The sequence below is a fragment of the Coregonus clupeaformis genome, chromosome 29 (assembly GCF_020615455.1).
Source record: "Coregonus clupeaformis isolate EN_2021a chromosome 29, ASM2061545v1, whole genome shotgun sequence".
Lineage (NCBI taxonomy): Eukaryota > Metazoa > Chordata > Actinopteri > Salmoniformes > Salmonidae > Coregonus > Coregonus clupeaformis.
Genome location: NC_059220.1, coordinates 40,769,173 through 40,795,027, shown reverse-complemented (window position 1 = coordinate 40,795,027; position 25,855 = coordinate 40,769,173). Strand labels below are relative to the sequence as shown.

The 25,855-nt window shown below is 42.1% G+C and overlaps 1 protein-coding gene across 1 annotated transcript in view; it reads left to right on the top strand.

Moving 5' to 3' along the window:
* Positions 1-25,855, top strand: part of LOC121571678 (mannosyl-oligosaccharide 1,2-alpha-mannosidase IB-like) — a 114,442-nt gene that overhangs the window by 23,803 nt on the left and 64,784 nt on the right. The window contains exon 4 of the mRNA XM_041883281.2: positions 1,171-1,432. Coding sequence (XP_041739215.1) covers positions 1,171-1,432 — 262 coding nt within the window. The remainder of the gene's footprint in view (positions 1-1,170; positions 1,433-25,855) is intronic.

Genomic DNA, 25,855 nt, shown 5'->3' with positions numbered 1-25,855 from the left:
TCCTTTAGAGTTTTTGGCAAACTCCAAGCGGGCTGTCATGTGCCTTTTACTGAGGAGTGGCTTCCGTCTGGCCACTCTACAATAAAGGCCTGATTGGTGGAGTGCTGCAGAGATGGTTGTCCTTCTGGAAGGTTCTCCCATCTCCAAAGAGGAGATCTGGAGCTCTGTCAGAGTGACCATCGGATTCTTGGTCACTTCCCTGACCAAGGCCCTTCTCCCCCGATTGCTCAATTTGGCCGGGCGGCCAGCTCTAGGAAGAATCTTGGTGGTTCTAAACTTCTTCCATTTAAGAATGATGGAGGCCATTGTTCTTTGAGACCTTCAATGCTGCAGACATTTTTTGGTACCCTTCCCCAGATCTGTCTCGACACAATCCTGTCTCGGAGCTCTACGGAAAATTCCTTGACCTCATGGCTTGGGTTTTGCTCTGACATGCACTGTCAACTGTGGGACCTTATATAGACAGGTGTGTTTTTCCAAATCATGTCCAATCAATTGAAATTACCACAGATGGACTCCAATGAAGTTGGAGAAACATCTCAAGAATGAGCAATGGAAACAGGATGCACCTGAGCTCAATTTCGAGTGTCATAGCAAAGGGTATGAATAGTTATCTAAATAAGGTATTTCTGTTATTAAATGTTTTATAAATTTGCAAAATTTCTAATAATTGTATCTATTTTAGAATATGGCTGAAACGTAACAAAATGTGGAAAAATGTTTGAATACTTTCCGAACCGCTGTAGAACGTCCCTGTTGAGAACTGGAGTATCAGTAGATGTGTTTTATAGTCTCCAACAATGGTATATTATAGAACAGCAAGAGAACAGGATTGAAAGAGGAACATTTGTCTCGGTTGCAGCTGCTTCTTTGTCTTGAAGTAGGCCTTGCAGGCAAAGTGTTGATAATAAAATGTCTCCTTTTGATCCTTTTGTGTGTTTGCTTTTCTACAGTACATCGCTCCAGGGAATATATCATAAGCCTTGACCATGTAGCCTAAATCTTTACTTACTTTGTTAATGTTTGAATCTTACTGTTTGGTGCCCACTTCCTTCTGTACCTGTTAGGTGCCTGTCTGAGGTTATTCACTTTCTGGTTATGTTGTAACCGTGTGCTGACTTCCTGGTTGTGTTGTAACCTGGGTGCTGACTTCCTGTTGTGCCCCTTTAGGGAGGAGGAGGAGAGCCTGCGGGATAAGATCCGTGCGGACCACGAGCGTGCGCTGCAGGAGGCCAAGGAGAAGCTGAGGAAGTCCCGGGACGAGCTGCGGGCTGAGATCCAGACGGAAAAGAGCAAGGTGGTGGAGGACCTGAAGAAGAAGAAGGAGGTGCCCAAGCCCCTACCCCCTGTCCCCATGCCCAAGGTGGTGGGGGTCAATGATGGAGACTCCGGGGATCCCGACGTCAAGGAAAAACGAGACAAGATCAGAGAGGTGAGTGGGAGAAGGGGCTTGGGGGTGGATGAATCTATCTGTGTTTGTGTATGTGTCCTTATCTTTGTCTTTTGTCTGTCCCTATGTCACGGTCTTCTCTGTGTGAAAGGGAGAACTAGGAGACAGAGATGTGTCTAATAGTTCAGATGCTCTTTCTGCGATGCTGAGTGGGGACCGACAGACAGCCAACCTGAGACCGTTTCCCCCATCCATCCATTCTTCTAGATAATTACCTTGTATCATCCCTTTCTGAACGCCACTTAGTCAGAACACTTACTGCGGCATGAGGCAAGCCCATTCGCTCTAAACCTTGCTTTTGTCTCCCAATGTGCCTTTTGTTCCCACATAATTGTCATTCAGAGAGTATGCTGCCTGCCATACACTCCCAAATGAGGAGAGCTCATAGCTATACGGCGGCCGTCTGATTGCTTTGTGGTTGTGAGCACCAATCATATCTCTATAGAACAAAGGCCAACTGTCATCAACAACAATGTTTTCATCCCAAGGAGGGAGGATGGCTATTTGTGTCGCACTGTTGCAAAATGTTGTAAAATCTAGCGAGACGCATCATCAACCACTTTTAGTTACTCCTTGTGTGTCACGAATTGTTTAACCAATGTCATGTATCGTCCCTGGATACATCCCTGCTCTATAATGTGTCTACTTGGACATGTAGTGTAGCTAGCCACTAGCCAGGTCAGTGCCCTATAATCAGCAGAGGCTCTTATCCAGAGCGACTTAGATAAGCAATTATGCTCAAGGGCACGTCGTAATATTTTTCACCTTGTCGGCTCAGGTGTTTTGAACCAGTGATCTTTCGGTTACTGGCCCAACACTCTAACCACTAGGCCAACTGCCAGTCATGTCACTGGGTCTTGAAAATGATCTGATTTAAATGTGAACACAAACTAAATGCAGAGGGGATATTGTGTGTAATTGTCATGTCACTCAGCCTTTGTCCCTAGAAATAGAACCCTCTTCAATGTTTAGATTCCCACCATATACACTACATGACCAAATATATGTGGACACCTGCTTGTCGAACATCTCATTCCAAAATCATGGGCATTAATAGGTGTTGGTCCCCCCTTTGCTGCTATAACAGCCTCCACTCTTCTGGGAAGGCTTTCCACTAGATGTTAGAACATTGCTGCGGGGACTTGCTTCCATTCAGCCACAAGCGTATTAGTGAGGTCGGGCGCTGATGTTGGACGATTAGGCCTGGCTCGCAGTTGGCGTTCCAATTCATTACATTTACATTTTAGTCATTTAGCAGACGCTCTTATCCAGAGCGACTTACAGTTAGTGAGTGCATACATTTTCATACTGGTCCCCCGTTGGAATCGAACCCACAACCCTGGCGTTGCAAATGCCATGCTCTACCAACTGAGCCAAAGGTGTTCGATGGGGTTGAGGTCAGAGGTCTGTGCAGGCCAGTCAAGTTCTTCCACACCGATCTCGACCATTTCTGTATGGACCTTGCTTTGTGCACAAGGGCATTGTCATGCTGAAACAGGAAAGGGCCTTCCCCAAACTGTTGCCACAAAGTTGGAAGCACAGAATCGTGTAAAATGTAATTGTATGCTGTAGCACTAAGATTTCCTTTCACTGGAACTAAGGGGCCTAGCCCGAACCATGAAAAACAGCCCCAGACTATAATTCCTCCTCCACCTAACTTTACAGTTGGCACTATGCATTGGGGCAGGTAGGGTTCTCCTGGCATCCGCTAAACCCAGATTAGTCCGTCAGACTGCCAGATGGTGAAGCGAGATTCATCACTCCCGAGAACGCGTTTCCACTGCTCCAGAGTCCAATGGCGGCAAGCTTTACACCACTCCAGCCGACACTTGGCATTGCGCGTGGTGATCTTAGGCTTGTGTGCGGCTGCTCGTCCATGGAAAACCATTTCATGAAGCTCCCGACAAACAGTTATTGTGCTGACGTTGCTTCCAGAGGCAGTTTGGAACTCGGTAGTGAGTGTTGCAACCAAGGACTGACTATTTTTACGCGCTTCAGCACTCTGCAGTCCCGTTCTGTGAGCTTGTGTGGCCTACCACTTCACGGCTGAGCTGTTGTAGCTCCTAGATGTTTCCTTTACACAATAACAGCACTTACAGTTGACCGGGGCAGCTCTAGCAGGGCAGAAATTTGACAAACTGACTTGTTGGAAAGGTGGCATCATGACAGTGCCACGTTGAAATTCCCTGAGCTCTTCAATAAGGCCATTATACTGCCTATGTTTGTCTATGGAGATTGCATGGCGGTGTGCTGAAATATCCGAATCCACTCATTTGAAGGGGTGTTCATATACTTTTGTATATGTAGTGTACCATATCTCCACCACAACATTCATATTTCCTATTGGGAACAGAAATGCTAGCAGGGATTTTTATGCCATTGAAATCCTTGGCCGGGCTGCCTAAAGCGTTCGTTCGGGACGCCTAAGTCCAAACAATGTGTATATAGTTTGTCTTTTAAATAGATTTTTCGGGATGGAAAAACGCTTTCAGTGTAAACTTAATTGACTAAAACCAGATTTAAATTATGTAGGAAAGATAATGGATCTATATATTTTTCAATAATGTAATATTTGAGAACTAACAATCACCAAAATAAAAGCTAGACAGTCAGGGAGAATTGAAAATAGAAAAGAAGTTGGCAGTACTGAGTTAGTTATGTTTGAGCAAAATAACACAGCATTAGCCATGGCAAAATGCATAGAATTACAGAATTTTGCTGCAGCATTACATTTACATTTACATTTTAGTCATTTAGCAGACGCTCTTATCCAGAGCGACTTACAGTTTTTTTTATACTGGCCCCCCGTGGGAATCGAACCCACAACCCTGGCGTTACAAACGCCATGCTCTATCAACTGAGCTACATCCCTGCCGGCCATTCCCTCCCCTACCCTGGACGACGCTGGGCCAATTGTGCGCCGCCCATGAGTCTCCCGGTCGCGGCCGGCTGCGACAGAGCCTGGATTCGAACCAGGATCTCTAGTGGCACAGTTAGCACTGCGATGCAGTGCCTTAGACCATGGAAAAATGTGTTGGATTGCAGGAAATTGGCTTAAATATAAAATTTCTCTACACCGCCAAGATAAGGGTCCTCTACACCCCTTCCCCCCCAGACACGCCCCTATCACGCCCACCACCTAAGCCCCTTTTTGATCCAGAAAAAAACCTTGATAGCCCTCCTTTTGCTTGAAGAGAGCGCTATTCCCCTCCACTTTGATAATGAAAGTGCTGGACATGGCAGTCATTAGGCTTTTGTCATGAGATAGATGTAGTGGTCCTTTGAGAAAGAAAATAATGACAATAAAAACAATAACTTCTGAATACTTTTCCTGTGACATGCACTTTCCCAGAACTGTTGAAATGGTCATATTATAGTGAGTTGAGATGCAATTATTTGATACAGATGAATAGTGGTATTTGGTTTCTTAGTAATATAGCATTGCAGTGCTTTAGGAACAATGGACAAGGGGATTGCCTACAATATCAGAAAGGCGTGTGTTGTACTGCATTTATAAATGGATATTTGTGTGTGTGTGTGGTATTCCCCATGGAGCTGTGTACTGTGACTGTAAAGCCCAGATAAATCGATAGCTAAAGCAGGGCTTTTAAATGGGATCTAAATGGTGGCTGTACAGGGATGTATGGGCCTATAAAGACCGCACAGATGGAGTTGTGGAATCTGTGGAGAAGAGGATAAGGCCACCCTCCACCTTTCTTTCTCTCTCACCCTCCCTCCATCTCTCTCTCCATGAGCAATCCCCACCGTACATGGCAGATGGCCCTGTGTGATCTTACTGTCATCCATACAACACCACTCTATCCAAGATGGTGTGTGTTTGTAAATATCACACGTCTACTTTAGGGCAGGGTAAAGCGCTGTCGCTCTCTCAATTCAATTCAAAGGGCTTTATTGGCATGGGAAACATATGTTTACATTGCCAAAGCAAGTGAAATGGATAATAAACAAAAGTGAAATAAACAATAAAAAATTATCAGTAAACATTACACTCACAAAAGTTAAAGGAATAGAGACATTTCAGATGTCATATTATGGCTATGTACAGTGTTATAACGATGTGCAAATAGTTAAAGTACAAAAGGGAAAATAAGTAAACATAAATATGGGTTGTATTTACAATGGTGTTTGTTCTTCACTGGTTGCCCTTTTTTTGTGGCAACAGGTCATAAATCTTGCTGCTGTGATGACACACTGTAGTATTTCACCCAATAGATATAGGAGTTTATAAATATTTGGATTTGTTTTCGAATTCTTTGTGTGTGTGTAATCTGAGGGAAATATGTCTCTCTAATATGGTCATACATTTTGCAGCTCAGTTTCCACCTTATTTTGTGGGCATTGTGCACATAGCCTGTCTTCTCTTGAGAGCCTTGTGTATGTGTGTGCTTGTGCGCTCCCAGCATGGCCATCTGCCATACACTCACTCTACCACAGGGTAAATGACACCATTTTGTGTTATTTGTGAAACAGAAAAGTAAGCATCACCATGCATCTATAGAATAAATAAATATGAGAAAATAAGATCCATTCCCCACAGCACTATGCTATAAGCCTAATTCCCCATCTAACACGACTCTCCACTGTGCAACCGATTAATCTCAGAGAGCCAATCTAGGTTTCTGCTCTGTGTGATACACACTGTAGTAAGCTATGCCCATCGGATACAGCCCTATATCCCCAGAAGAGAAACACTATCTGGTGACCAGCATCCATGATTCATGAGAATGTATGCCTCTATACATTATGTGTGGATGTCATGGCTCTATATTTCAAGTGTCCTCTCTGCTAGAACCCACCTCGGTATGTGTGGACTTGTTTGGCCACATGATTCCATTACCATTTTGCTGTTGTTTAGCACATCTCCGAAATGGAGACAGTGAAAAGAAAGAGAGATGGGCTGAAAAGACATGTCTGTTCATCCAGGCAAACCATAGCAGCTAAATGCTAAGTATAAGCCTAAGAAGCAGGGTGGTGCTAGGTTTGATTAGCGCTGGGCTGATGGAGAGAATGTGACAGAGGAACTGGGACAGGACAAAACAGACCCACAATTCCGCTCACCTCGGGACTGTTGCCACGGTAGCTCACCTCAGTGTTGTCTCTATATGTTGTGTTTGAACAGATTAAATGGAAGCAGGGATAATAATTTCTCTGCCTGGATTAGCGTGAGAGATGAGAGGTAGAAATGGATAGGCTTGGGCGGTATCCAAATTGTCATACCTTCATACCGACCTTGTGCATTACCGGGATATTCGGTAATACTGGCACTGAACAGAAGGGGCTCTGTTTTCGAACCCCGCTAATCCGAAGGTTAGCAATGCTAACAAGTATATGTTCAATCTCATAGAGAATGCTAACTATATGCTAATGAGCACATTGTGAACATTTTTATACAGTCTCTGACCTAAACTTTACAAGTATACTAGTAACAAAAAAATGCTACTCTGCTGCACGCACAAAACAAATATTAGACAGCAAGGCTCTTGATCAGGGAGGGGATTTTCTGCTGTTACCAAGCGAAGCTAACTAGCTGCTAAGTTGGCAAACCAAATGCACAACTGCAGAGCATTTAGCACATTTTTTGACTGTTAATAGTTATAAGATATCTAGCAGGCAAACATTTAGTCTTGAATTCTGTACTGTAACTAGATCATATGGTGCGTACTGCACAACAGTGAGTGACTCACAAGGCTCCGGTCTCGGTCTCTCATCACTGTGTGCTTGTAAACAAACTGGGGACTACCAGTAACCTTCATAATGAAAAATTATGTGACAGGTGAAATGAAGAACGCAATCTTCTTTATCTCCTAACGTATTGCACAAGTTGACTGCAGGTGTTTACTTAAAAAGTAGCAAAAAATATTCAAATGTATAACAAAAACTTAAAGGAAGTAGATTCAACAGTGTTAACGGTATTTAAAAACCTCCGGTGGCTTTTTCCAAATTCCTCGGTATACCGCCCAAGTCTAGAAACTGAGAGCAGTTTTTTGTTCCATGTGGTCATCCTCCTGGCTTACAGGGTTGCGTGCCTGCCTGCATGTGTCCAGAGGTTTGACTGCTTCACAATTGTTTTTATGATGCAGACTCTGTGTGATGCTGAGTGGTGTGTGTTTGAGAAGAGGTAGGAAGCTGCACGCAAGATAACTTATTCGTTTCACATATTTTTTTATGGTTTATTTTTAGTTGTTACATTTCTGTTGCCCCATAAAACGTAATGTTCTCCCTATTGTATAGTATTTCTACTTCCCTGACCCGGGCAATCTCGTCATTACAATGCAATAATCCATTTAGTATCCTTTCAACTCGAACAATAAGCAGTACTGGGAAATGGGAACAGGATTGTGATGTCCATGCCCTCTCTGTGTGTCTGCCTTTTGAAACTCTCAATGACAGGTGAACTCTCCGGCTCTGTGATATTAACTATATTCTCTCAGGGAGCATCTGTAAACGGACAGCCTCTGATTCATGGTCCTCTCACCATTCATTAGGGACCGTTCAGTCTTGGCAGGGAGAGAGAGAGGAAAGGAGTGTTTCTTTGTTTAGAGTGTTGGCAAGGCTCTCTGGGACCTATAGAGGTCAGAAGAGGGGTGTGGTGTGTTGGCCAGCGATACAAGGAGCCCTGGGGGAAGAGGACTAGGGAGCACAGGGACCAGTTCAGTGCCAGGATCATGGCTGACCATATGCCCAGCATAGGGGAGAGAGAAAGAGGGGGTGGGCGGGGGGCATAGTGGTGCACACAGTACCCAAGGTCGGAGAGACAGGGAGAGGGAGGCAGAATATCAGTTAATATATCCCAAAGAAAAGTCACAGCAATGTAAAGAGGAAGTGCCAGAAGGAATGGGCTTCTCAACCAAAAAATGTGATTTTTTAAAACATTATCAACTCTAATATTGTTCTACTACCAAAACTTGTTCACCTGACTGCCCTGTTTACTGGCTATGATTGGTATTCTGACAGGGGTGTAGTTCCTAAACCTGCCACTAGTTGTGCTTCCATGTTCACACATTGTGACTGGGTCTGAAACCATGATGAGCATTCTCAGTGGTTAGATCAGTGTGAGAGGACCATATGTTACAATGAAGCAGCAGCCGTATCATCCTCTTATCTGTTAGGACCCGATGTTAAGAGCTGTTAAAGGGGCCCATCTGAGCTACTTTACTGTCTCCTTTTAAAGGGAATTCATCACCCGGCCTGGGTGCCATGAATGTATTAACATCAGTCACATTTTCACTGCCCTTGTGCATCTTCTGAAGGGCCGTCCGCTAGAGTAGGAGGATCTTTCGGAGGGGGAAGGATGGAGAATTGAGGGAGATTTTAAATCAATCAGGCTGACTCCAGAGGTTACCCAGGGCAGCACATTCATAACTCCAGACACAGCTCCCCAAACTTCCAAAGCACGGCAGCAGTTCCCCTCGCTTCTCAAGGTAATTCCAAGCCCACCCGACATCAGGACAGATTTTTCTCTGCAACCCGCATTGAATTGTTTCGAGAGCTGAAACGTGACCCACCAAATAACATCAATTTATTTAATTGTTTTTATGACTCCAGAGTAGTAGGACATTATTTCCCTATTCAACCGGGACGGTTGAGCTAATGTGCGCTAATGTGATTAGCATGACTGTTGTAAGTAACCGCAAACATTATATGACATAGACATGTCTTATATGGGCAGAAAGCTTAAATCCTTGTTAATCTAACTGTACTGTCCAATTTACAGTAGCTATTATGTTTACATTTTAGTCATTTAGCAGACGTTCTTATCCAGAGCGACTTACAGTTAGTGAGTGCATACATTTTCATACTGGCCCCCCGTGGGAAACGAACCCACAACCCTGGCGTTGCAAGCGCCATGCTCTACCAACTGAGCTACAGGGGACCAGGGACGGCCTGTTCAATAGGGCGATATGGGCGACGCACTGCCAAACGGGAAAAGGAAGGGATTTTTTTTCTAATCAATTATATCACGGCAACAGTAGTTATCAGTGTTGTAATCTATACGTCTGATCTGCCACAGTGCCACACTGCCACTAAATGTCGAATCAGGCTAAAGTCGTGCTTCAAATGGCTCCACCCCCTTTTGGGGCGATTTCAGTCAGATTGAAAATCGCCCAGAACTTCTGTCATAGACTCCCATGTAAAATCTATTTTTTTCAAATTTCAGAGCCTTCAATACAATCTCAATGGGTGTCTGTGGGCTTGCACTTACGCGCTTTCGTCACATGAACGTAACTAAGAAAAGAGAGGGTAGCAGCGTCAATCAATTCACTACTACTATCAACATGGCTAGGCTTCAGTGCAACTCGATTGTGTCTTTGAAAGAATTTCCTTTTTGTCGGCGAACAAATGAAGATAAATTGGCAACGAAACAATTAGGACCTCCCAGACCAAATTTAATAATTCAACAGGTTTCTACTAAAGGGGGGAAGTCCTACACCCGAGGATTTTCCAAAAAATGGTACGAACGAAAAAATAACATTGCCACTCAACTGGATGAGGGATACAGGCTAGCTGTCCGCCGCCACAACGATGAGGTTAGTGTTGATAATCACAAGTTTACTGGAGAACTGAGACCAAGTAGAGACTTTGGACAGGGTGGATATGGTTATATTGCGATATTGTCAATACAGTATATCGTAAAGTATCACTATGTAACTCGATTTCTTTCACCCCAATCCCTCAAATTAACGGTAAATAACTGAATTGTTTGCCCCACATTTAGCTAAGATGATTAGCTAGCCAGCTAAAATGTTTTATTTAGTTAGCAGTCGCATCTACAATAGTTTACTGTCAATAACATGTCTCCAAAAATGACGTGGTGTCTCCAATTGTGTTGACATTTTACAATTGCGATGCGCATCCATGAGTATCCACTTTCTGTAGCTCAGCTGGTAGAGCACGGCGCTTGTAACGCCAAGGTAGTGGGTTCGATCCCCGGGACCACCCATACACAAAAATGTATGCACGCATGACTGTAAGTCGCTTTGGATAAAAGCGTCTGCTAAATGGCATATTATTATTATTATTATTATTATTCCAGCCTTGTGTAGGTCTCCAATTTTGTCCCTGACATCCTTGGAGAGCTCTTTGGTCTTGGCCATGGTGGAGAGTTTGGAATCTGATTGATTGATTGCTTCTGTGGACAGGTGTCTTTTATACAGGTAACAAGCTGAGATTAGGAGCACTCCCTGAGATCAGTCAATAAATGATTCTGGTATTGACTTATATGCTGCCCCTGTCTTCATGTTGTTGCTGGACATATCTTTTTAAAAATGTGTGTAGGTCACCTAAATCATCAGAAAAATTGCCCCTCCTGAGAATTTTTTCAGGAGCCGCCACTGCAGGGGACTGATACCATGCTATTGTTTGAGGAGAGTGCACAACAACAAAACACTTATCACGGCAACGGGTTTGATACATTCACCTCTGAAGGTAAATAATGTACTCACATTCAGTAATCTTGCTCTGATTTGTCATCCTAAGGGTCCCAGAGATAAAATGTATCATAGTTTTGTTTGATAAAAATCAATTTGTATATTCAAATGTAGGAACTGGGTTCTACAGTTTGAACTCAGCTTTCTCTGGCATCACACCCACCCCGCCCGGCCATCTAGATGTGTGAAAGTTAGTGTATAAGCTAATGATCCATCATGTATGACATTCCAGGGAGTGTGTAAACTTACATTTTGTATTACCATATCAGTTTTGTATGTTCTATATAGTTATGTACTTGAAAATGTATCAATTGACCAATTCGGCACATTTGGGCAGACTTGATACAAAATAGTCCAGTATTGCAATGCTTCACTGGATCAATCTGAAACTTTGCGCACACACTGCTGCCATCTAGTGGCCAAAATCTAAATTGCGCCTAAACTGCAATATTATATTGTGGCCTTTCTCTTGCATTTCAAAGATGATGGAACAAAAAAATAAATAGAAAACGCATGTTTTTTTGTTTGTATTATCTTTTACCAGATCTAATGTGTTATATTCTCCTACATTAATTTCACATTTCCACAAACTTCAAAGTGTTTCCTTTCAAATGGTATCAAGAATATGCATATCCTTGCTTCAGGTCCTGAGCTACAGGCAGTTAGATTTAGGTATGTCATTTTAGGCGAAAATTGAAAAAAGGTGTCCGATCCTTAAGAGGTTAAGAACAATATATTTTTATTTTTACAGTGAGAGCACATTGACAACTCAAATTGCTCTGAAAAAAAGGGCCTTCTTATTACTTTTGTATTTATTTATTTATTTAATCGTTATTTAACTAGGCAAGTCAATTAATTGTTATTTACAATGATGGCCTACCAAGAAGCAAAAGGCCTCCTGCGGGGATGTTGGCTGGGATTTAAAAATACAAATGTAGGACAAAACACACATCATGACGAGAGACTTTACAACACTACAAAAAGAGAGACCGAAGACAACAACACAACATGGCAACAACACATAACACAACATGGTAGCAACACAACATTACAATAACACGGTACCAACACAACATGGCAGCAGCACAAACATGGTACATGTTAGACACACACAGCAGCACGAAGGGCAAAAAGGAAGAGACAACAATACATCACGCGAAGCAGCCACGTGTCAGATTGAGTCTTTGAATGTAGAGATGGAGATAAAACAGTCCAGTTTGAGTGTTTTTTGCAGCTCGTTCCAGTCGCTACCTGCAGTGAACTGAAAAGAGGAGCGACCCAGGGATCTGTGTGCTTTGAGGACCTTTAACAGAATGTGACTGGAAGAACAGATGTTTTATGTGGAGGATGAGGGTTGCAGTAGGTTTTAGTAGGGGTTCTGAAAGACACTCATGGGGGTGTCCACTGAAAGTTGACTAGCAACAACAACTGGGACCTAAAAGAGACACCCACCATGAGCGCCCACTAAATTAGGTAAACAAAGGAAAAACCCACACCAAACTTAAAGACAGGAAGCAAACCAAAAAGTTGAGCTAAACAAAAACAGGGAAGATCAGACAAAGGAAAACATTTATAGAAATCAAATAGGGAGACTCATCTCTCAAGACAACTGGAGCACTCGACCAGCCACTCTTAAATAGCACCTGGGCCAGCACAGTTGAAACACCTTCTGACTAACGAGATGGACAAGGCAGCATTCTTCTTACCGAACGACATTACCTTTGTTTTGGAGGAGTTCCGAACAAGGCTAAGGGCAGAGAAACTTGTTTGACACTAAGAAAGATTTGTTGTAGAGCTTATAACACAAAATCTGGGCAGGGGCCAGCTGAGTATAAGACTGTATCATCTGCATGTAAGTGGATTAGAGAGCTATCTACTGCCTGAGCTATGTTGTGGATGTAAATTGAGAAGAGCATGGGGCCTAGGATCGAGCCTTGGGCTACTCCCCTGGTGACAGGCAGTGGCTGAAACAGCAGATGTTCTGACTTTAGACATTGCGCTCTTTGAAAGAGGTAGTTAGCAACCCAGTCAAAGACCCCTCAGAGACACCAATACTCCTTAGCCGACCCACAAGAATGGAATGGTCTACCTAGGGCTGTTACGGTGACCGTATTACCGCCACACCGGCGGTCACGAGTCATGACAGTAGTCAAATTCCAAGTGACCGTTCAGTCACTGTAATTATACTTCTCCAAGCTCTGATGCTGCTGATGGTCATTAGTAGCCTACCAAACTTGCTAACTGCCTGGTACTCAGCACCCTATTGTCCCTCTAATCACTCAGACATCAATGCAAATGTTATCGAAAAGCTAATCAAACACTTAATGAGAGCTCATGAGCTCATGTTGCACAACATTTCTATAAGCTATGAGAGTGATGGCCTCTATTAAAAAGAGGAGGATCCCATCAGTTTTCTATAGGCTAGTTCTACTATATTTATTTCTCAACTTTCCTAATATTAAGCACATTGCTTCTCTTTACAGCAGGAGTATAGCCTACCTGGCTGGCATGAAAATGAAACACGGGAAAAGCGTCCTCCATTCGCTATTTAAGTGCAAATATGACATTTTTCGAGACAGGTCCATGATAATGGTCCATTCTAAATCAAAACAAATTTCACACATGCACTACCAGTCAAAGGTTTGGACACACCTACTCATTCAAGGGTTTTTCTTTATTTTTACTATTTTTTACATTGTAGAATAATAGTGAAGACATCAAAACTATTAAATAACACATATGGAATCATGTAGTAACCAAATAAGTGTTAAACAAATCAAAATATATTTGAGATTCTTCAAATAGCCACCATTTGCCTTGATGACAACTTTGCACACTCTTGGCATTCTTTCAACCAGCTTCATGAGGTAGTCACCTGGAATACATTTCAATGAACAGGTGTGCCTGGAATTTGTGAAATGTATTTCCTTCTTATTGCGTTTAAGCCAATCAGTTGTTTTGTGAGAAGGTAGGGGTGGTATACAGAAGATAGCCCTATTTGGTAAAAGACCAAGTCCATATTATGTCAAGAACAGCTCAAATAAGCAAAGAGAAACGACAGTCCATCATGACTTTAAGACATGAAGGTCAGTCAATACGTAACATTTCTAGAACTTTGAATGTTTCTTTAAGTGCAGTCGCAAAAACCATCAAGCTCTATGATTAAATTGGCTCTCATGAGGACCGCCACAGGAATGGAAGACCCAGAGTTACCTCTGCTGCAGAGGATAAGTTAATTCATTAGAATTACCAGCCTCAGAAATTGCAGCCCAAATAAATGCTTCACAGAGTTCAAGTAAGAGAGACATCTCAACATCAACTGTTCAGAGGGGACTGTGTTAATCAGGCCTTCGTGGTTGAATTGCTGCAAAGAAACCACTACTAAAGGACACCAATAATAAGCAGAGACCTGCTTGGGGCAAGAAACACGAGCAATGGACATTAGACAGGTGGAAATTTGTCCTTTGGTCTGGAGTCCAAATTTGAGATTTTTGGTTCAAACCGCGTGTCTTTGTGAGACGCGGTGTGGGTGAACGGATGATCTCTGCATGTGTAGTTCCCACCGTAAAGCATGGAGGAGGAGGTGTTATGGTGTGGGAGTGCTTTGCTGGTGACACTGTCTGTGATTTATTTAGAATTAACCAGCATTGCTACCACAGCATTCTGCAGCGATACGCCATCCCATCTGGTTTGGGCTGTTTTTCAACAGGACAATGACCCAACACACCTCCAGGCTGTGTAAGGGCTATTTTACCAAGAAGGAGAGTGATGGAGTGCTGCATCAGATGACCTGACCTCCACAATCCCCTGACTTCAACCCAATTGAGATGGTTTGGGATGAGTCGGATGGTAGAGTGAAGGAAAAGCAGCCAACAAGTGCTCAGCATATGTGGGAACTCCTTTAAGACTGTTGGAAAAGCATTCCAGGTGAAGCTGATTGAGGGAATGCCAAGAGTGTGCAATGCTGTCATTAAGGCAAAGGGTGGCTATTTTTGAATAATCTCAAATATAAAATGTGTCTAACACTTTAATGGTTACTACATGATTCCATATGTGTTATTTCATCGTTTTGATGTTGTCACTATTTATTCTACAATGTAAAAATAAAGAAAAATCCTTGAATGAGTAGGTGTGTCCAAACCTTTGACTGTCTATTATTTAGTATATGTAACGACACGATTAAATCAAGAATAGTCTGATGGGTGACAATATTAGCCTATCACTTGTGAATGATGCCCATCTTAAGGCAAACAGCGCATGCTTTCTTTTGTGCTACTTTTTCAAATCATAGTTGCACACCTCATGTAGCCTAGCCCATAGGCCTATATGTTTTGATGAGGTTTGTATCACAACTAAAGTGGACAAATAACTTCTTAAAATGAAGCACATTAATCCGACTCACAACGGGTGTAGAGCCTAACTGGCATACATACACAGCGCTTGAGTTTCAAGTTTAGGGAAGATAATTTTCACCATTAAAAGGCACCTTTATAATAAAAGCATTACATGCATAATCACATTTTGTGGTCACTTTTGAGAATGGTGTTTTCCTGCTACTGGAACATTTGTGCTTGTAGCCTACTGCCATGTGCGTATTGCTGTGCTTATAATGTAAATAGCCTACTAGTTTATCAACATTTTAAACTAAACGTTCTCATCTGTTGCGTCATTATCATTGCTTAAAACAGGTTTTTTGATGCTAGTGGTTGTATTAATTTGGGATCTATCGCGTCCCACAACTGTCCCAGACTTTGGAATATTTATTTATTGCACAGAATAGAATAGGTAAACTTCTGTACTATGGGGGATAGTAGATTGACATAGGCTAGTGCTTTTGCTGTTCGTTAGGCCTACTCATCTTGTTGGCTGACGAAAAGTACATGTGGACGGTTCTTCCAATGTCTTCAATATGCACCTTAGAATTGGATAAGGACTTGCGCAGTTGCGTCCCCAATGTATCTGTCTTCACTTGTAGCCTGTGAGAAAGACCCGATCAGTAAGAGGTGCTTCTGCACGCAGCCGGGAGAAGGGAATTATAATTATTATATTCAGCCCAACGGCACAATGGGCACTGGTCGCAAAAGGCATGGATTTATTTAGGGGGTGTTACGGCCGCACAAAGGGGATGCAGCCGGGAAATTTGAGGCATTATCAAGTGCTTGTCAAATTGTGAATGAGAGACTGATTAAGTGTGTACAGCCTGCGCAAAAAAACAAAGCAGAGCTCATGCCTTTCATGCAACTTTTTTCAAATCATCATTAGTCACATCATGTAGCCTTAGACTGTATAAAAAATCAAAACATATAGCCCAACATTTGTATTACAAATAAAGTTACATAAATAACTCTAAATTAAGCATATAGGAGTACCTGTTTTTTTGTTAACCGTTCAACACAGAATAGCTGCATGTGCGCCCTCCCTCATCGTTTGGAGTTAATATCCTTTGTATTTTATTCAGTTATGTTCAATTGTATTCTTCATACTATAAAATAAAGCCATGGAATTGTAAGCAAATCTTGTCTGCTAAATGAACTAGTGTAGCCCACAGCCATATGGCATAGCCAGATCAGGGCCTAACATAAGGACAACTCAAGAGTATGCTATTCTGTTCTTCTGAAATAGACTACATTTTCTTCATATAATGTTTCTTTAGACTTGTCTAAAATAAATCATGAATTTATTGGGATGGTGTAAGCTATATAAAATGTATATGTTCCAAAGGTCTGCATCAGTGGCTTGTAGGCTATGTGTGGAAGCCAGGAGATGCTAAATGTGTTTATGTTAAATAATGGACAATCACCGGCTGATAAAATTTCATGACTGTCACAGCCCTAGGTCTACCGTATCAAAAGCTTTGGCCAAGTCACATAAAATAGGCGCACAACATTGCTTAGAATCAAGGGCGGTGGTGACATCATTTAGGACCTTTAAGGTTGCTGTGACACATCCGTAACCTGAGCGTTTTGTTCTAAACAACATTCAATATTATTTAGATAATAAAATAAGTTAATTAAAACTTAAATAAACAATATCCAGAATTAACTATATAGTGTGCAAAAATACATTTATTTAGTAGGCTAGAGCCTAGGCCAGGGGTTTTAATAAAACATTTAAATATACAAATATAATTTGGGGAGGATTTTAGTTTTTGGTCAAAAAATACTAAAATCACCAGGGATTCAGCTAAAAATGAGTTTAATTTAGGAAATATTTTTCCGAAATATTTGCACAAATAAAAGAAAGAGTCTCAATGTAATCAAGGTATGAAATGATTGTTATTTTAAAATACAATCTCTTTTTGGGCTTAGTTCTGCTCAATTTGCAGTGTCCAAATTATTATAATTACCATTTGCAACGACAAAAATCGTCCCGCCACTGATTTGTAGTTGCCTACCCCTGGCTTAGGTTATACTCAAACCTTTACCAGTGCACTGGTTTAAACTTGATATGGCCTGCGTATGGTCTAAATGAAGAAAAGCCTGAATTAACATAATAATTAACAGATAGTAAACTGAATTAGGCTATTGTAAACAAATGCCTGCTTGCACTTTTTGCTGGCTGTGTATCCATCTAACGGGTTGTTGTCATTGTCCACAATGACTCCAAAATCCTTCCAAACCAAACTGGAGATTTCACTCGCGCAGCACTTGTTTCCACAATGGTGTATTTCATAAACATTCTTTTTATTTCTCCGGTTAGACCTACATTAGCATTTTCAGGTGAGCTACTGTAGGCTAGCCAGTGAAAGTACACTTGGCAACGTATTCTCATGTGTGGGGATGAAACAAGTTTCAGCACCACACAAATAATGGACAGTTCTCTGATCCACTGCGTGTGTGGCTGGTAGCCTATATGCCTGCCTCACCTTTCACAGAATCGAATTCACAACGCAATGCAAAACAACAATATATCTTGATTTAACACATTTCCGTCCCGGAATATAATTGTTCTGAACCGCGAGCCAACCCGCAGGTTGGTAGAATGTTTTCATTACACCCACCAGCTTTTAGCGGATCAACTGCAGGGAACCTTGGGTATCCAACCTAATGCAGGACTCTAGGATGGGATGGTGGGGGGGTAGCTTCTGCTTTATGAATCACCCGTGGGTGATGGTTGAGGGCAGGGTGTGCATCCTGACAGACCCGGCCTGGACGCTGGGGGTGGGTGCCTGGTAGCCAAGGGTTTGACTGCCATTGTGAAGGTCAGAGCAGAGCTCCTAGCTGGCTGTTTCTCAGGACAGGAGACAGGAAGGCAGAGAGAGCACTGGCCGGCCGCACTGCGGACCTCTAAGTTTATAGGCTGTCCATCTCTGTCCCGTCATCTTCCTCTGGCCTGTGTTATGCAGGAACAGGAAGTATTCCAGTAAACTACAACTTATAGTCTAACCTGTGGGTGGGGGTGCTACTCAGATTGTTATGGGTCATCCAGCTGGATAAAGGAAGGTCCTGTTCAGTCACACTGATTCATACCACCCTCACTCATACCCCCCTCACTCACTATCTCTACCTGCTCTTGTCTATTTCTGTCTCCGTCTTTGTCTCTTTCTTGCATACAATCCCCCTCTCTTTCTATCCCTCTTTTCCTTTATCTCTCTGCTTTTATCTGCTTAGATACTCTTTATGTAGTGCTGTCTTTTTGCATGCTTCTCTCTCTTTCTGTCTCCCTCATCTCTCCCTTCCCTCTTTCTGTGCCTCTGCTCCAGTCCTGGCCTTGCTTCTCCAGGAAGTGGTCCAAGAGATGTGATTTACTCTAAAAGGATGTCACCCTCACGGTTCTCTGCAAAGCGCGCTTTGAAAAAGTGATCAGCCGGGGAAATAATGTATTCATGTAACGCGCCCAAGAGCTCAGCCCACAACAGGCGACGTCACGCTCCTCCTCCCAAAAATCTGATGATATTTAGAACAAAAATCACATTACAGCACCAGAGTGCTCAGATTATGAAATTACAAGGTGATGTGATGTGTCCACTTTAGTGTGTACATATTAGAACTGGTTATGAATTCTCCAGAAATCTTAATAATTATATCTGCCGTTCTCATCAACCCCAAGAGCTGAAGAGATATACACATCTCAGTGATAGTGGACGAGCAGAGCGAGAGAGGGGCAGAGATTTTAATCTCGTCCAGACTGACCTTACTGGGCCACTCTCTGGGACTGGAGTCCGTTCCAAGGCAAGGTCGGGCGTATAATGTGGCATGATTAATACATCTACAGAGGTATCTACACCAATATCAATATTCAAATGAATCCACAATCTGTAGAGATACAACACCAGACCCAGTTTTCTCTATGCAGAGGGAGATGGTTTTATATTAGCCTCTTCTTTGGTTCTAAAGGCAGACATTAATCCACACCATGATAGATAGTGGGTAGAAATGACTACATAATTATCCTGGTGTGGATATGAACATTATCAACATAAGCAATGTCAGCGCAAGACAAAGACGGCATGACCTCTGCTATGGGTGTAACGGTTCGCCAAACCCACGGTTCGGTACATATAGCGGTTTTGGGGTCACGGTTTGGTTTCGGTACAGCAGGAAAATGAAATACCAACAGTTACTGTAGTTAATTTGTTTATTTAAGAAAATACAAAGTGTTTGTGTTCCTGATTCCATATATGATCATGAGCACTGGCGTAGCGCAGTTTCTCTGGACTAGGGTTTGGCTGTATCCAGGTTTTCATATCGTCATACCGTCGTCCTTTTCTCATCCAGGGATTTACGGTATTACCAGCTTAGTACACAAGGGGGCGCCAAAAAATGCACAAATACTTATTAGGCGTCTATTACAAGAATGCTAACATAATTAGCACAAGTAATAGCGAATTTACATGGAGGCTGCTAGATAAATATGCTAATGAGCGCAAACAAAGTTAAACGAATTGCAAAGACAGGCAATCATGCTCATAAAGTTACACATATATAGTTGGAGCTACTGAATATAATTTTTGGTGAGTTTGGACATTTAACAGCAAATGTGAACGAGAGACATTGTGCAAATGAACAAAGTTTTGACAACGATAAAGTCTTGCGTTCCTATTTTTTATTCATTTGCGCAGTTGGCGTTGGGTGCGCTTGATTCAGCAGCCCTGGCGCTAGCAAGGCAAAGTTTTCCCATTTTGAACCAGGCCCAGAGAGCAAATCAAGTGCACCTATATGCCTACCGCTGGCCAATCAGATAGCTCAGATCACCATGTCTGCACAGTTTCCTCGAGCCATAGACTGTAAAAAGAAAGCTCGAACTCACAAAGAAGTTGATACTGTGAAAATTCTAAACGTAAAAAAATAAACGTGACTAGAGAGAGACTCAACAAATTCAGCAAAGAGCTGCTTTTTTTTATGTTTAAGTTATTCAGCACTGTCAACACTTTTATAAGCCATAACATGTGCATACTCCAGCACTGCAGCTGCAATGATGAGTATAGCAAAGTGTTCCGATAAGCTTGCGTTGTTATTATTAGCGGCTTGTCTTTTTTAATATCAAGGAATATTTCACTTTCTCTGGTCATAGGAGTAACAACATGAATTGATGTATGAGGCAGAAATAATGCAGTGCGACTTCAGTTTAGCCATCAGCTGGACTGTGTCCCCTTTTCTCAGTGGAGGGAGGGAGAGTGGAGGGACAGTGAGTTGGGTGAGAGGCAGCCTCATCGCTGCTCCCTCCCTCCCCTCAGACTGACTATCATATGCAGGCCAGTAAAAAAAATATTTATAATATTATGTTCACTCAGCTGGGTCTCATGAGTAATACGACAAATTATCTATTACCAGTGTGATCATATACCAATTAAAAAATGTATATAATTTGAAAATGGTTTGAGAAGAACATCATTGGCTGGGCAATTCAAGCATTGCCAATATGCAGTGATAATGTATTGGACCTACAGTGGGGAAAAAAAGTATTTAGTCAGCCACCAATTGTGCAAGTTCTCCCACTTAAAAAGATGAGAGAGGCCTGTAATTTTCATCATAGGTACACGTCAACTATGACAGACAAAATGAGAATTTTTTTTCCAGAAAATCACATTGTAGGATTTTTAATGAATTTATTTGCAAATTATGGTGGAAAATAAGTATTTGGTCAATAACAAAAGTTTCTAAATACTTTGTTATATACCCTTTGTTGGCAATGACACAGGTCAAACGTTTTCTGTAAGTCTTCACAAGGTTTTCACACACTGTTGCTGGTATTTTGGCCCATTCCTCCATGCTGATCTCCTCTAGAGCAGTGATGTTTTGGGGCTGTCGCTGGGCAACACGGACTTTCAACTCCCTCCAAAGATTTTCTATGGGGTTGAGATCTGGAGACTGGCTAGGCCACTCCAGGACCTTGAAATGCTTCTTACGAAGCCACTCCTTCGTTGCCCGGGCGGTGTGTTTGGGATCATTGTCATGCTGAAAGACCCAGCCACGTTTCATCTTCAATGCCCTTGCTGATGGAAGGAGGTTTTCACTCAAAATCTCACGATACATGGCCCCATTCATTCTTTCCTTTACACGGATCAGTCGTCCTGGTCCCTTTGCAGAAAAACAGCCCCAAAGCATGATGTTTCCACCCCCATGCTTCACAGTAGGTATGGTGTTCTTTGGATGCAACTCAGCATTCTTTGTCCTCCAAACACGACGAGTTGAGTTTTTACCGAAAAGTTCTATTTTGGTTTCATCTGACCATATGACATTCAACCCAATCCTCTTCTGGATCATCCAAATGCACTCTAGCAAACTTCAGATGGGCCTGGACATGTACTGGCTTAAGCAGGGGGACACGTCTGGCACTGCAGGATTTGAGTCCCTGGCGGCGTAGTGTGTTACTGATGGTAGGCTTTGTTACTTTGGTCCCAGCTCTCTGCAGGTCATTCACTAGGTCCCCCCGTGTGGTTCTGGGATTTTTGCTCACCGTTCTTGTGATCATTTTGACCCCACGGGGTGAGATCTTGCGTGGAGCCCCAGATCGAGGGAGATTATCAGTGGTCTTGTATGTCTTTCATTTCCTAATAATTGCTCCCACAGTTGATTTCTTCAAACCAAGCTGCTTACCTATTGCAGATTCAATCTTCCCAGCCTGGTGCAGGTCTACAATTTTGTTTCTGGTGTCCTTTGACAGCTCTTTGGTCTTGGCCATAGTGGAGTTTGGAGTGTGACTGTTTGAGGTTGTGGACAGGTGTCTTTTATACTGATAACAAGTTCAAACAGGTGCCATTAATACAGGTAACGAGTGGAGGACAGAGGAGCCTCTTAAAGAAGAAGTTACAGGTCTGTGAGAGCCAGAAATCTTGCTTGTTTGTAGGTGACCAAATACTTATTTTCCACCATAATTTGCAAATAAATTCATTAAAAATCCTACAATGTGATTTCTTGGATTTTTTTTCCTCAATTTGTCTCTCATAGTTGACGTGTACCTATTATGAAAATTACAGGCCTCTCTCATCTTTTTAAGTGGGAGAACTTGCACAATTGGTGGCTGACTAAATACTTTTTTCCCCCCACTGTATATCCTACTGCACAAACCTCATTGCTACATAACTGTTTTTAATTGGTTAATGTTGCAAAGTCTTACGTTTTAAAGTCATATTAAAAAATATATAATCTGAGCGGTAGTTCTTGGCTTGCATTTTGACTCAGAAAGTGATCTTGATTTAGAAAAGTTGGTGACCACTGTCCTAACGTATTGCACAAGTTGACTGCAGGTATTTACTTAAAAAGTAACTACAAATATTAAAATGTATTGAAAAACTTAAATGGTTTCAACGGTATTGATGGTATTTAAAACCCATCCCGTGGCTTTTTCCAAATACCCCGGTTTAGGGTATATATGCTATACCGCCCAAGCCTACTCTGGATGCCCGCAAAGTCGGAGTTTGGGCCCCCCACCTCCCTAAAAATGTAAATCTAAGTTGTCAGCCACTCACAAAGTATAGACTACCAATCACTGTCCATGGTTCTGGAATTGCGACGTCTACGTGGCTGGCTATCGATAGGGTATCACATTATGTGGTGCTAGTGCTTGTTTTAGTCTATAGATTTTCTTTAATGGATACCTTTTTTTTTGGGGGGGGGGGGGTTCTTCATTTTCTCATGTTAAGCCTGACGTTTATGTTTTACGAAACTATAGGCCTACAGTGTCGCAATGCCGCTATTTAGAATGCTGACTGGTGGCGATAATGTATTTACTTATTCAGTCATTAAAGTGGGAAATTCAGACATTGCAGATTGTAAAATAAATGTTCGATGCACCAGCATACTAATTAGTAATCAATTGATTATTATTTTAATTTTTTTACATAACTGTCCTGTAGGCCTATAGCCTACTTTAGCCGTCCTCACACTCTCTCGCAGATTGGATACAAAGTTTGTGCTGCGTAAAACTAGGTTATTCATGCAAAATAATACAATAAATCCACCGTCAAAACAATAGCTTAATAGGGACAATGCCTATTAGCCTATCTATAGCTACAGTGCCTTCAGAAATTATTCACAACCCTGGACTTTTTCCACATTTTGTTGTCACAAAGTGGGATTAAAATTGATTTCATTATCATTTTTTGTCAACCATCTACTCAAAATACTATGTGAAAGTGGAAGAAATATTACTTTTAAAATGTTGTATTAATGGAAAATAAAGCTAAAATATCTTGATTAGAAAAGTATTCAAACCCCTGAATCAATACATGTTAGAATCACCTTTGGCAGTGATTACAGCTGTGAGTCTTTCTGGGTACGTTTCTAAGAGCTTTGCACATTTTATTATTTAAAAAATCATTCAAGCTCTGCCAAAATCAAATTGCTTTTTGATCATTGCTAGACAGTAATTTTCAAGTATTGTCATTAGATTCGTAAGCCGATTTTAAGTTAAAACTGTAACTAGTACACTCGAACATTCAATGTCGTCTTGGTAAGCAACTCCAGTGTATATTTGGCCTTGTATTTGGTAATTGTCCTGCTGAATTTGTCTCCCAGAGTCTGTTGGAAAGGAGACTGAACCAAGTTTTCCTCTAGGATTTTGCCTGTGCTTAGCTCTATTCCTTTTCTTTTTATAAAAAAAAAGAAACTTGTAAGTCCTTGCCGATGACAAGCATACCCATAACATGATGCACTCACCACCATGCTTTAAAATATGAAGGGTGGTACTCAGTGATGTGTTGTGTTGGATTTGCCCCAAACATAACGCTTTCCATTAAGGACAAAAAGTTAATTTATTTTCAAAAAATGTTTGCAGTAATACTTTAGTGCATTATTGCAAACAGGATGCATATTTTGGAATATTTTGTACAGGCTTCCTTCTTTTCACTCTGTCATTTATGTTAGTATTGTGGAGTAACTACAATGTTGTTGATCCATCCTCAGTTTTCTCCTATCACAGCCATTAAACTCTAACTGTTTTAAAATCACCATTGGCCTCACGGTGAAATACTGTATCTGAGCGGTTTCCTTCCTCTCCGGCAACTGAGTTAGGAATAGTTATCATTGTTGTGACTGGGTGTATTGATACATCATCCAAAGTGTAATTAATAACTGCACCATGCCCAAAGGGATATTCAGATGTCGACTCTAGGGGGTTAAATGGCAGCGTCAGCCAATCAGCTCCTTTGTTGTTCAACGCGACGTGCCATTCCATAATGACTGCTGTGGCTACTTCTAGCTAGCATGAGGATGAAAAGGGCAGTATTTCAATCTTCTCGATGTATCCGTGTGGATAAAGGTACAATTTGGAGTACAGTGGCGTAGCCCATCCCTGCATTGAGGTACTGTATGTTTTTCAACCCATATCTCGCACCGGAGCCACGGTGTCTTAATGTAACCATGATTACGTTCTGATCCCAGTGCAGCTCAATGTAAACAAGCATAACTGTAGGTCGGAATCTGCTTTCTACTGCTAGACAGACCAAGATAATGATTGTTATTTAATAGATGTTTTCATCCAATGCGACTTAGTTAACACTAAAGGCTAAAGTGCATTCGGAAAGTATTCAGACCCCTTGACTTTTTCCACATTTTGTTACGTTACAGCCTTATTCTAAAATGGATTTGAAAAAAGGCTCATCAATCTACACACAATACCCCATAATGACAATACCCCATTTTGCACATGTATTTTAAAAAAAACCGGAAATATCACATGTATGTAAGTATTCAGACCCTTTACTCAGTTCTTTGTTGAAGCACCTTTGCAGCAATTACAGCCTTGAGTCTTCTGGGGTATGACGCTCCAAGCTTGGCACCCCTGTATTTGGGTAGTTTCTCCCATTCTTCTCTGCAGATCCTCTCAAGCTCTGTCAGGTTGGATGTGGAGCGTCGCTTTACAGCTATTTTCAGGTCTCTCCAGAGATGTTAGATCGGGTTCAAGTCCGGGCTCTGGCTGGGCCACTCAAGGACATTCAGAGACTTGTCCCGAAGCCACTCCTGCGTTGTCTTGGTTGTGTGCTTAGGGTTGTTGTCCTGTTAGAAGGTGAACCTTCGCCCCAGTCTGAGGTCCTGAGCGCTCTGGAGCAGGTTTTCATCAAGGATCTCTCTGTACTTTGCTCCGTTCATCTTTCCCTCTCCTGACTAGTCTCCCAGTCCCTGCCGCTGAAAAACATCCCCACAGCATGATGCTGCCACCACCATGCTTCACCGTAGGGATGGTGCCAGGTTTCCTCCAGACGTGACACTTGGCATTCAGGCCAAAGAGTTCAATATTGGTTTCATCAGACCAGATAATCTTGTTTCTCATTGTCTGAGTCTTTAGGTGCCTTTTGGCAAACTCTGGGCTGTCATGCCTTTTACTGAGGAGTGGCTTCCATCTGGCCACTCTACCACTATGGCCTGATTGGTGGAGTGCTGCAGAGATGGTTGTCCTTCTGGAAGGTTCTCCGATCTCCACAGAGGAACTCTGGAGCTCTGTCAGAGTGACCATCGGGTTCTTGGTCACCTCCCTGATCAAGGCCTTTCTCCCCCGATTGCTCAGTTCTTTCCGG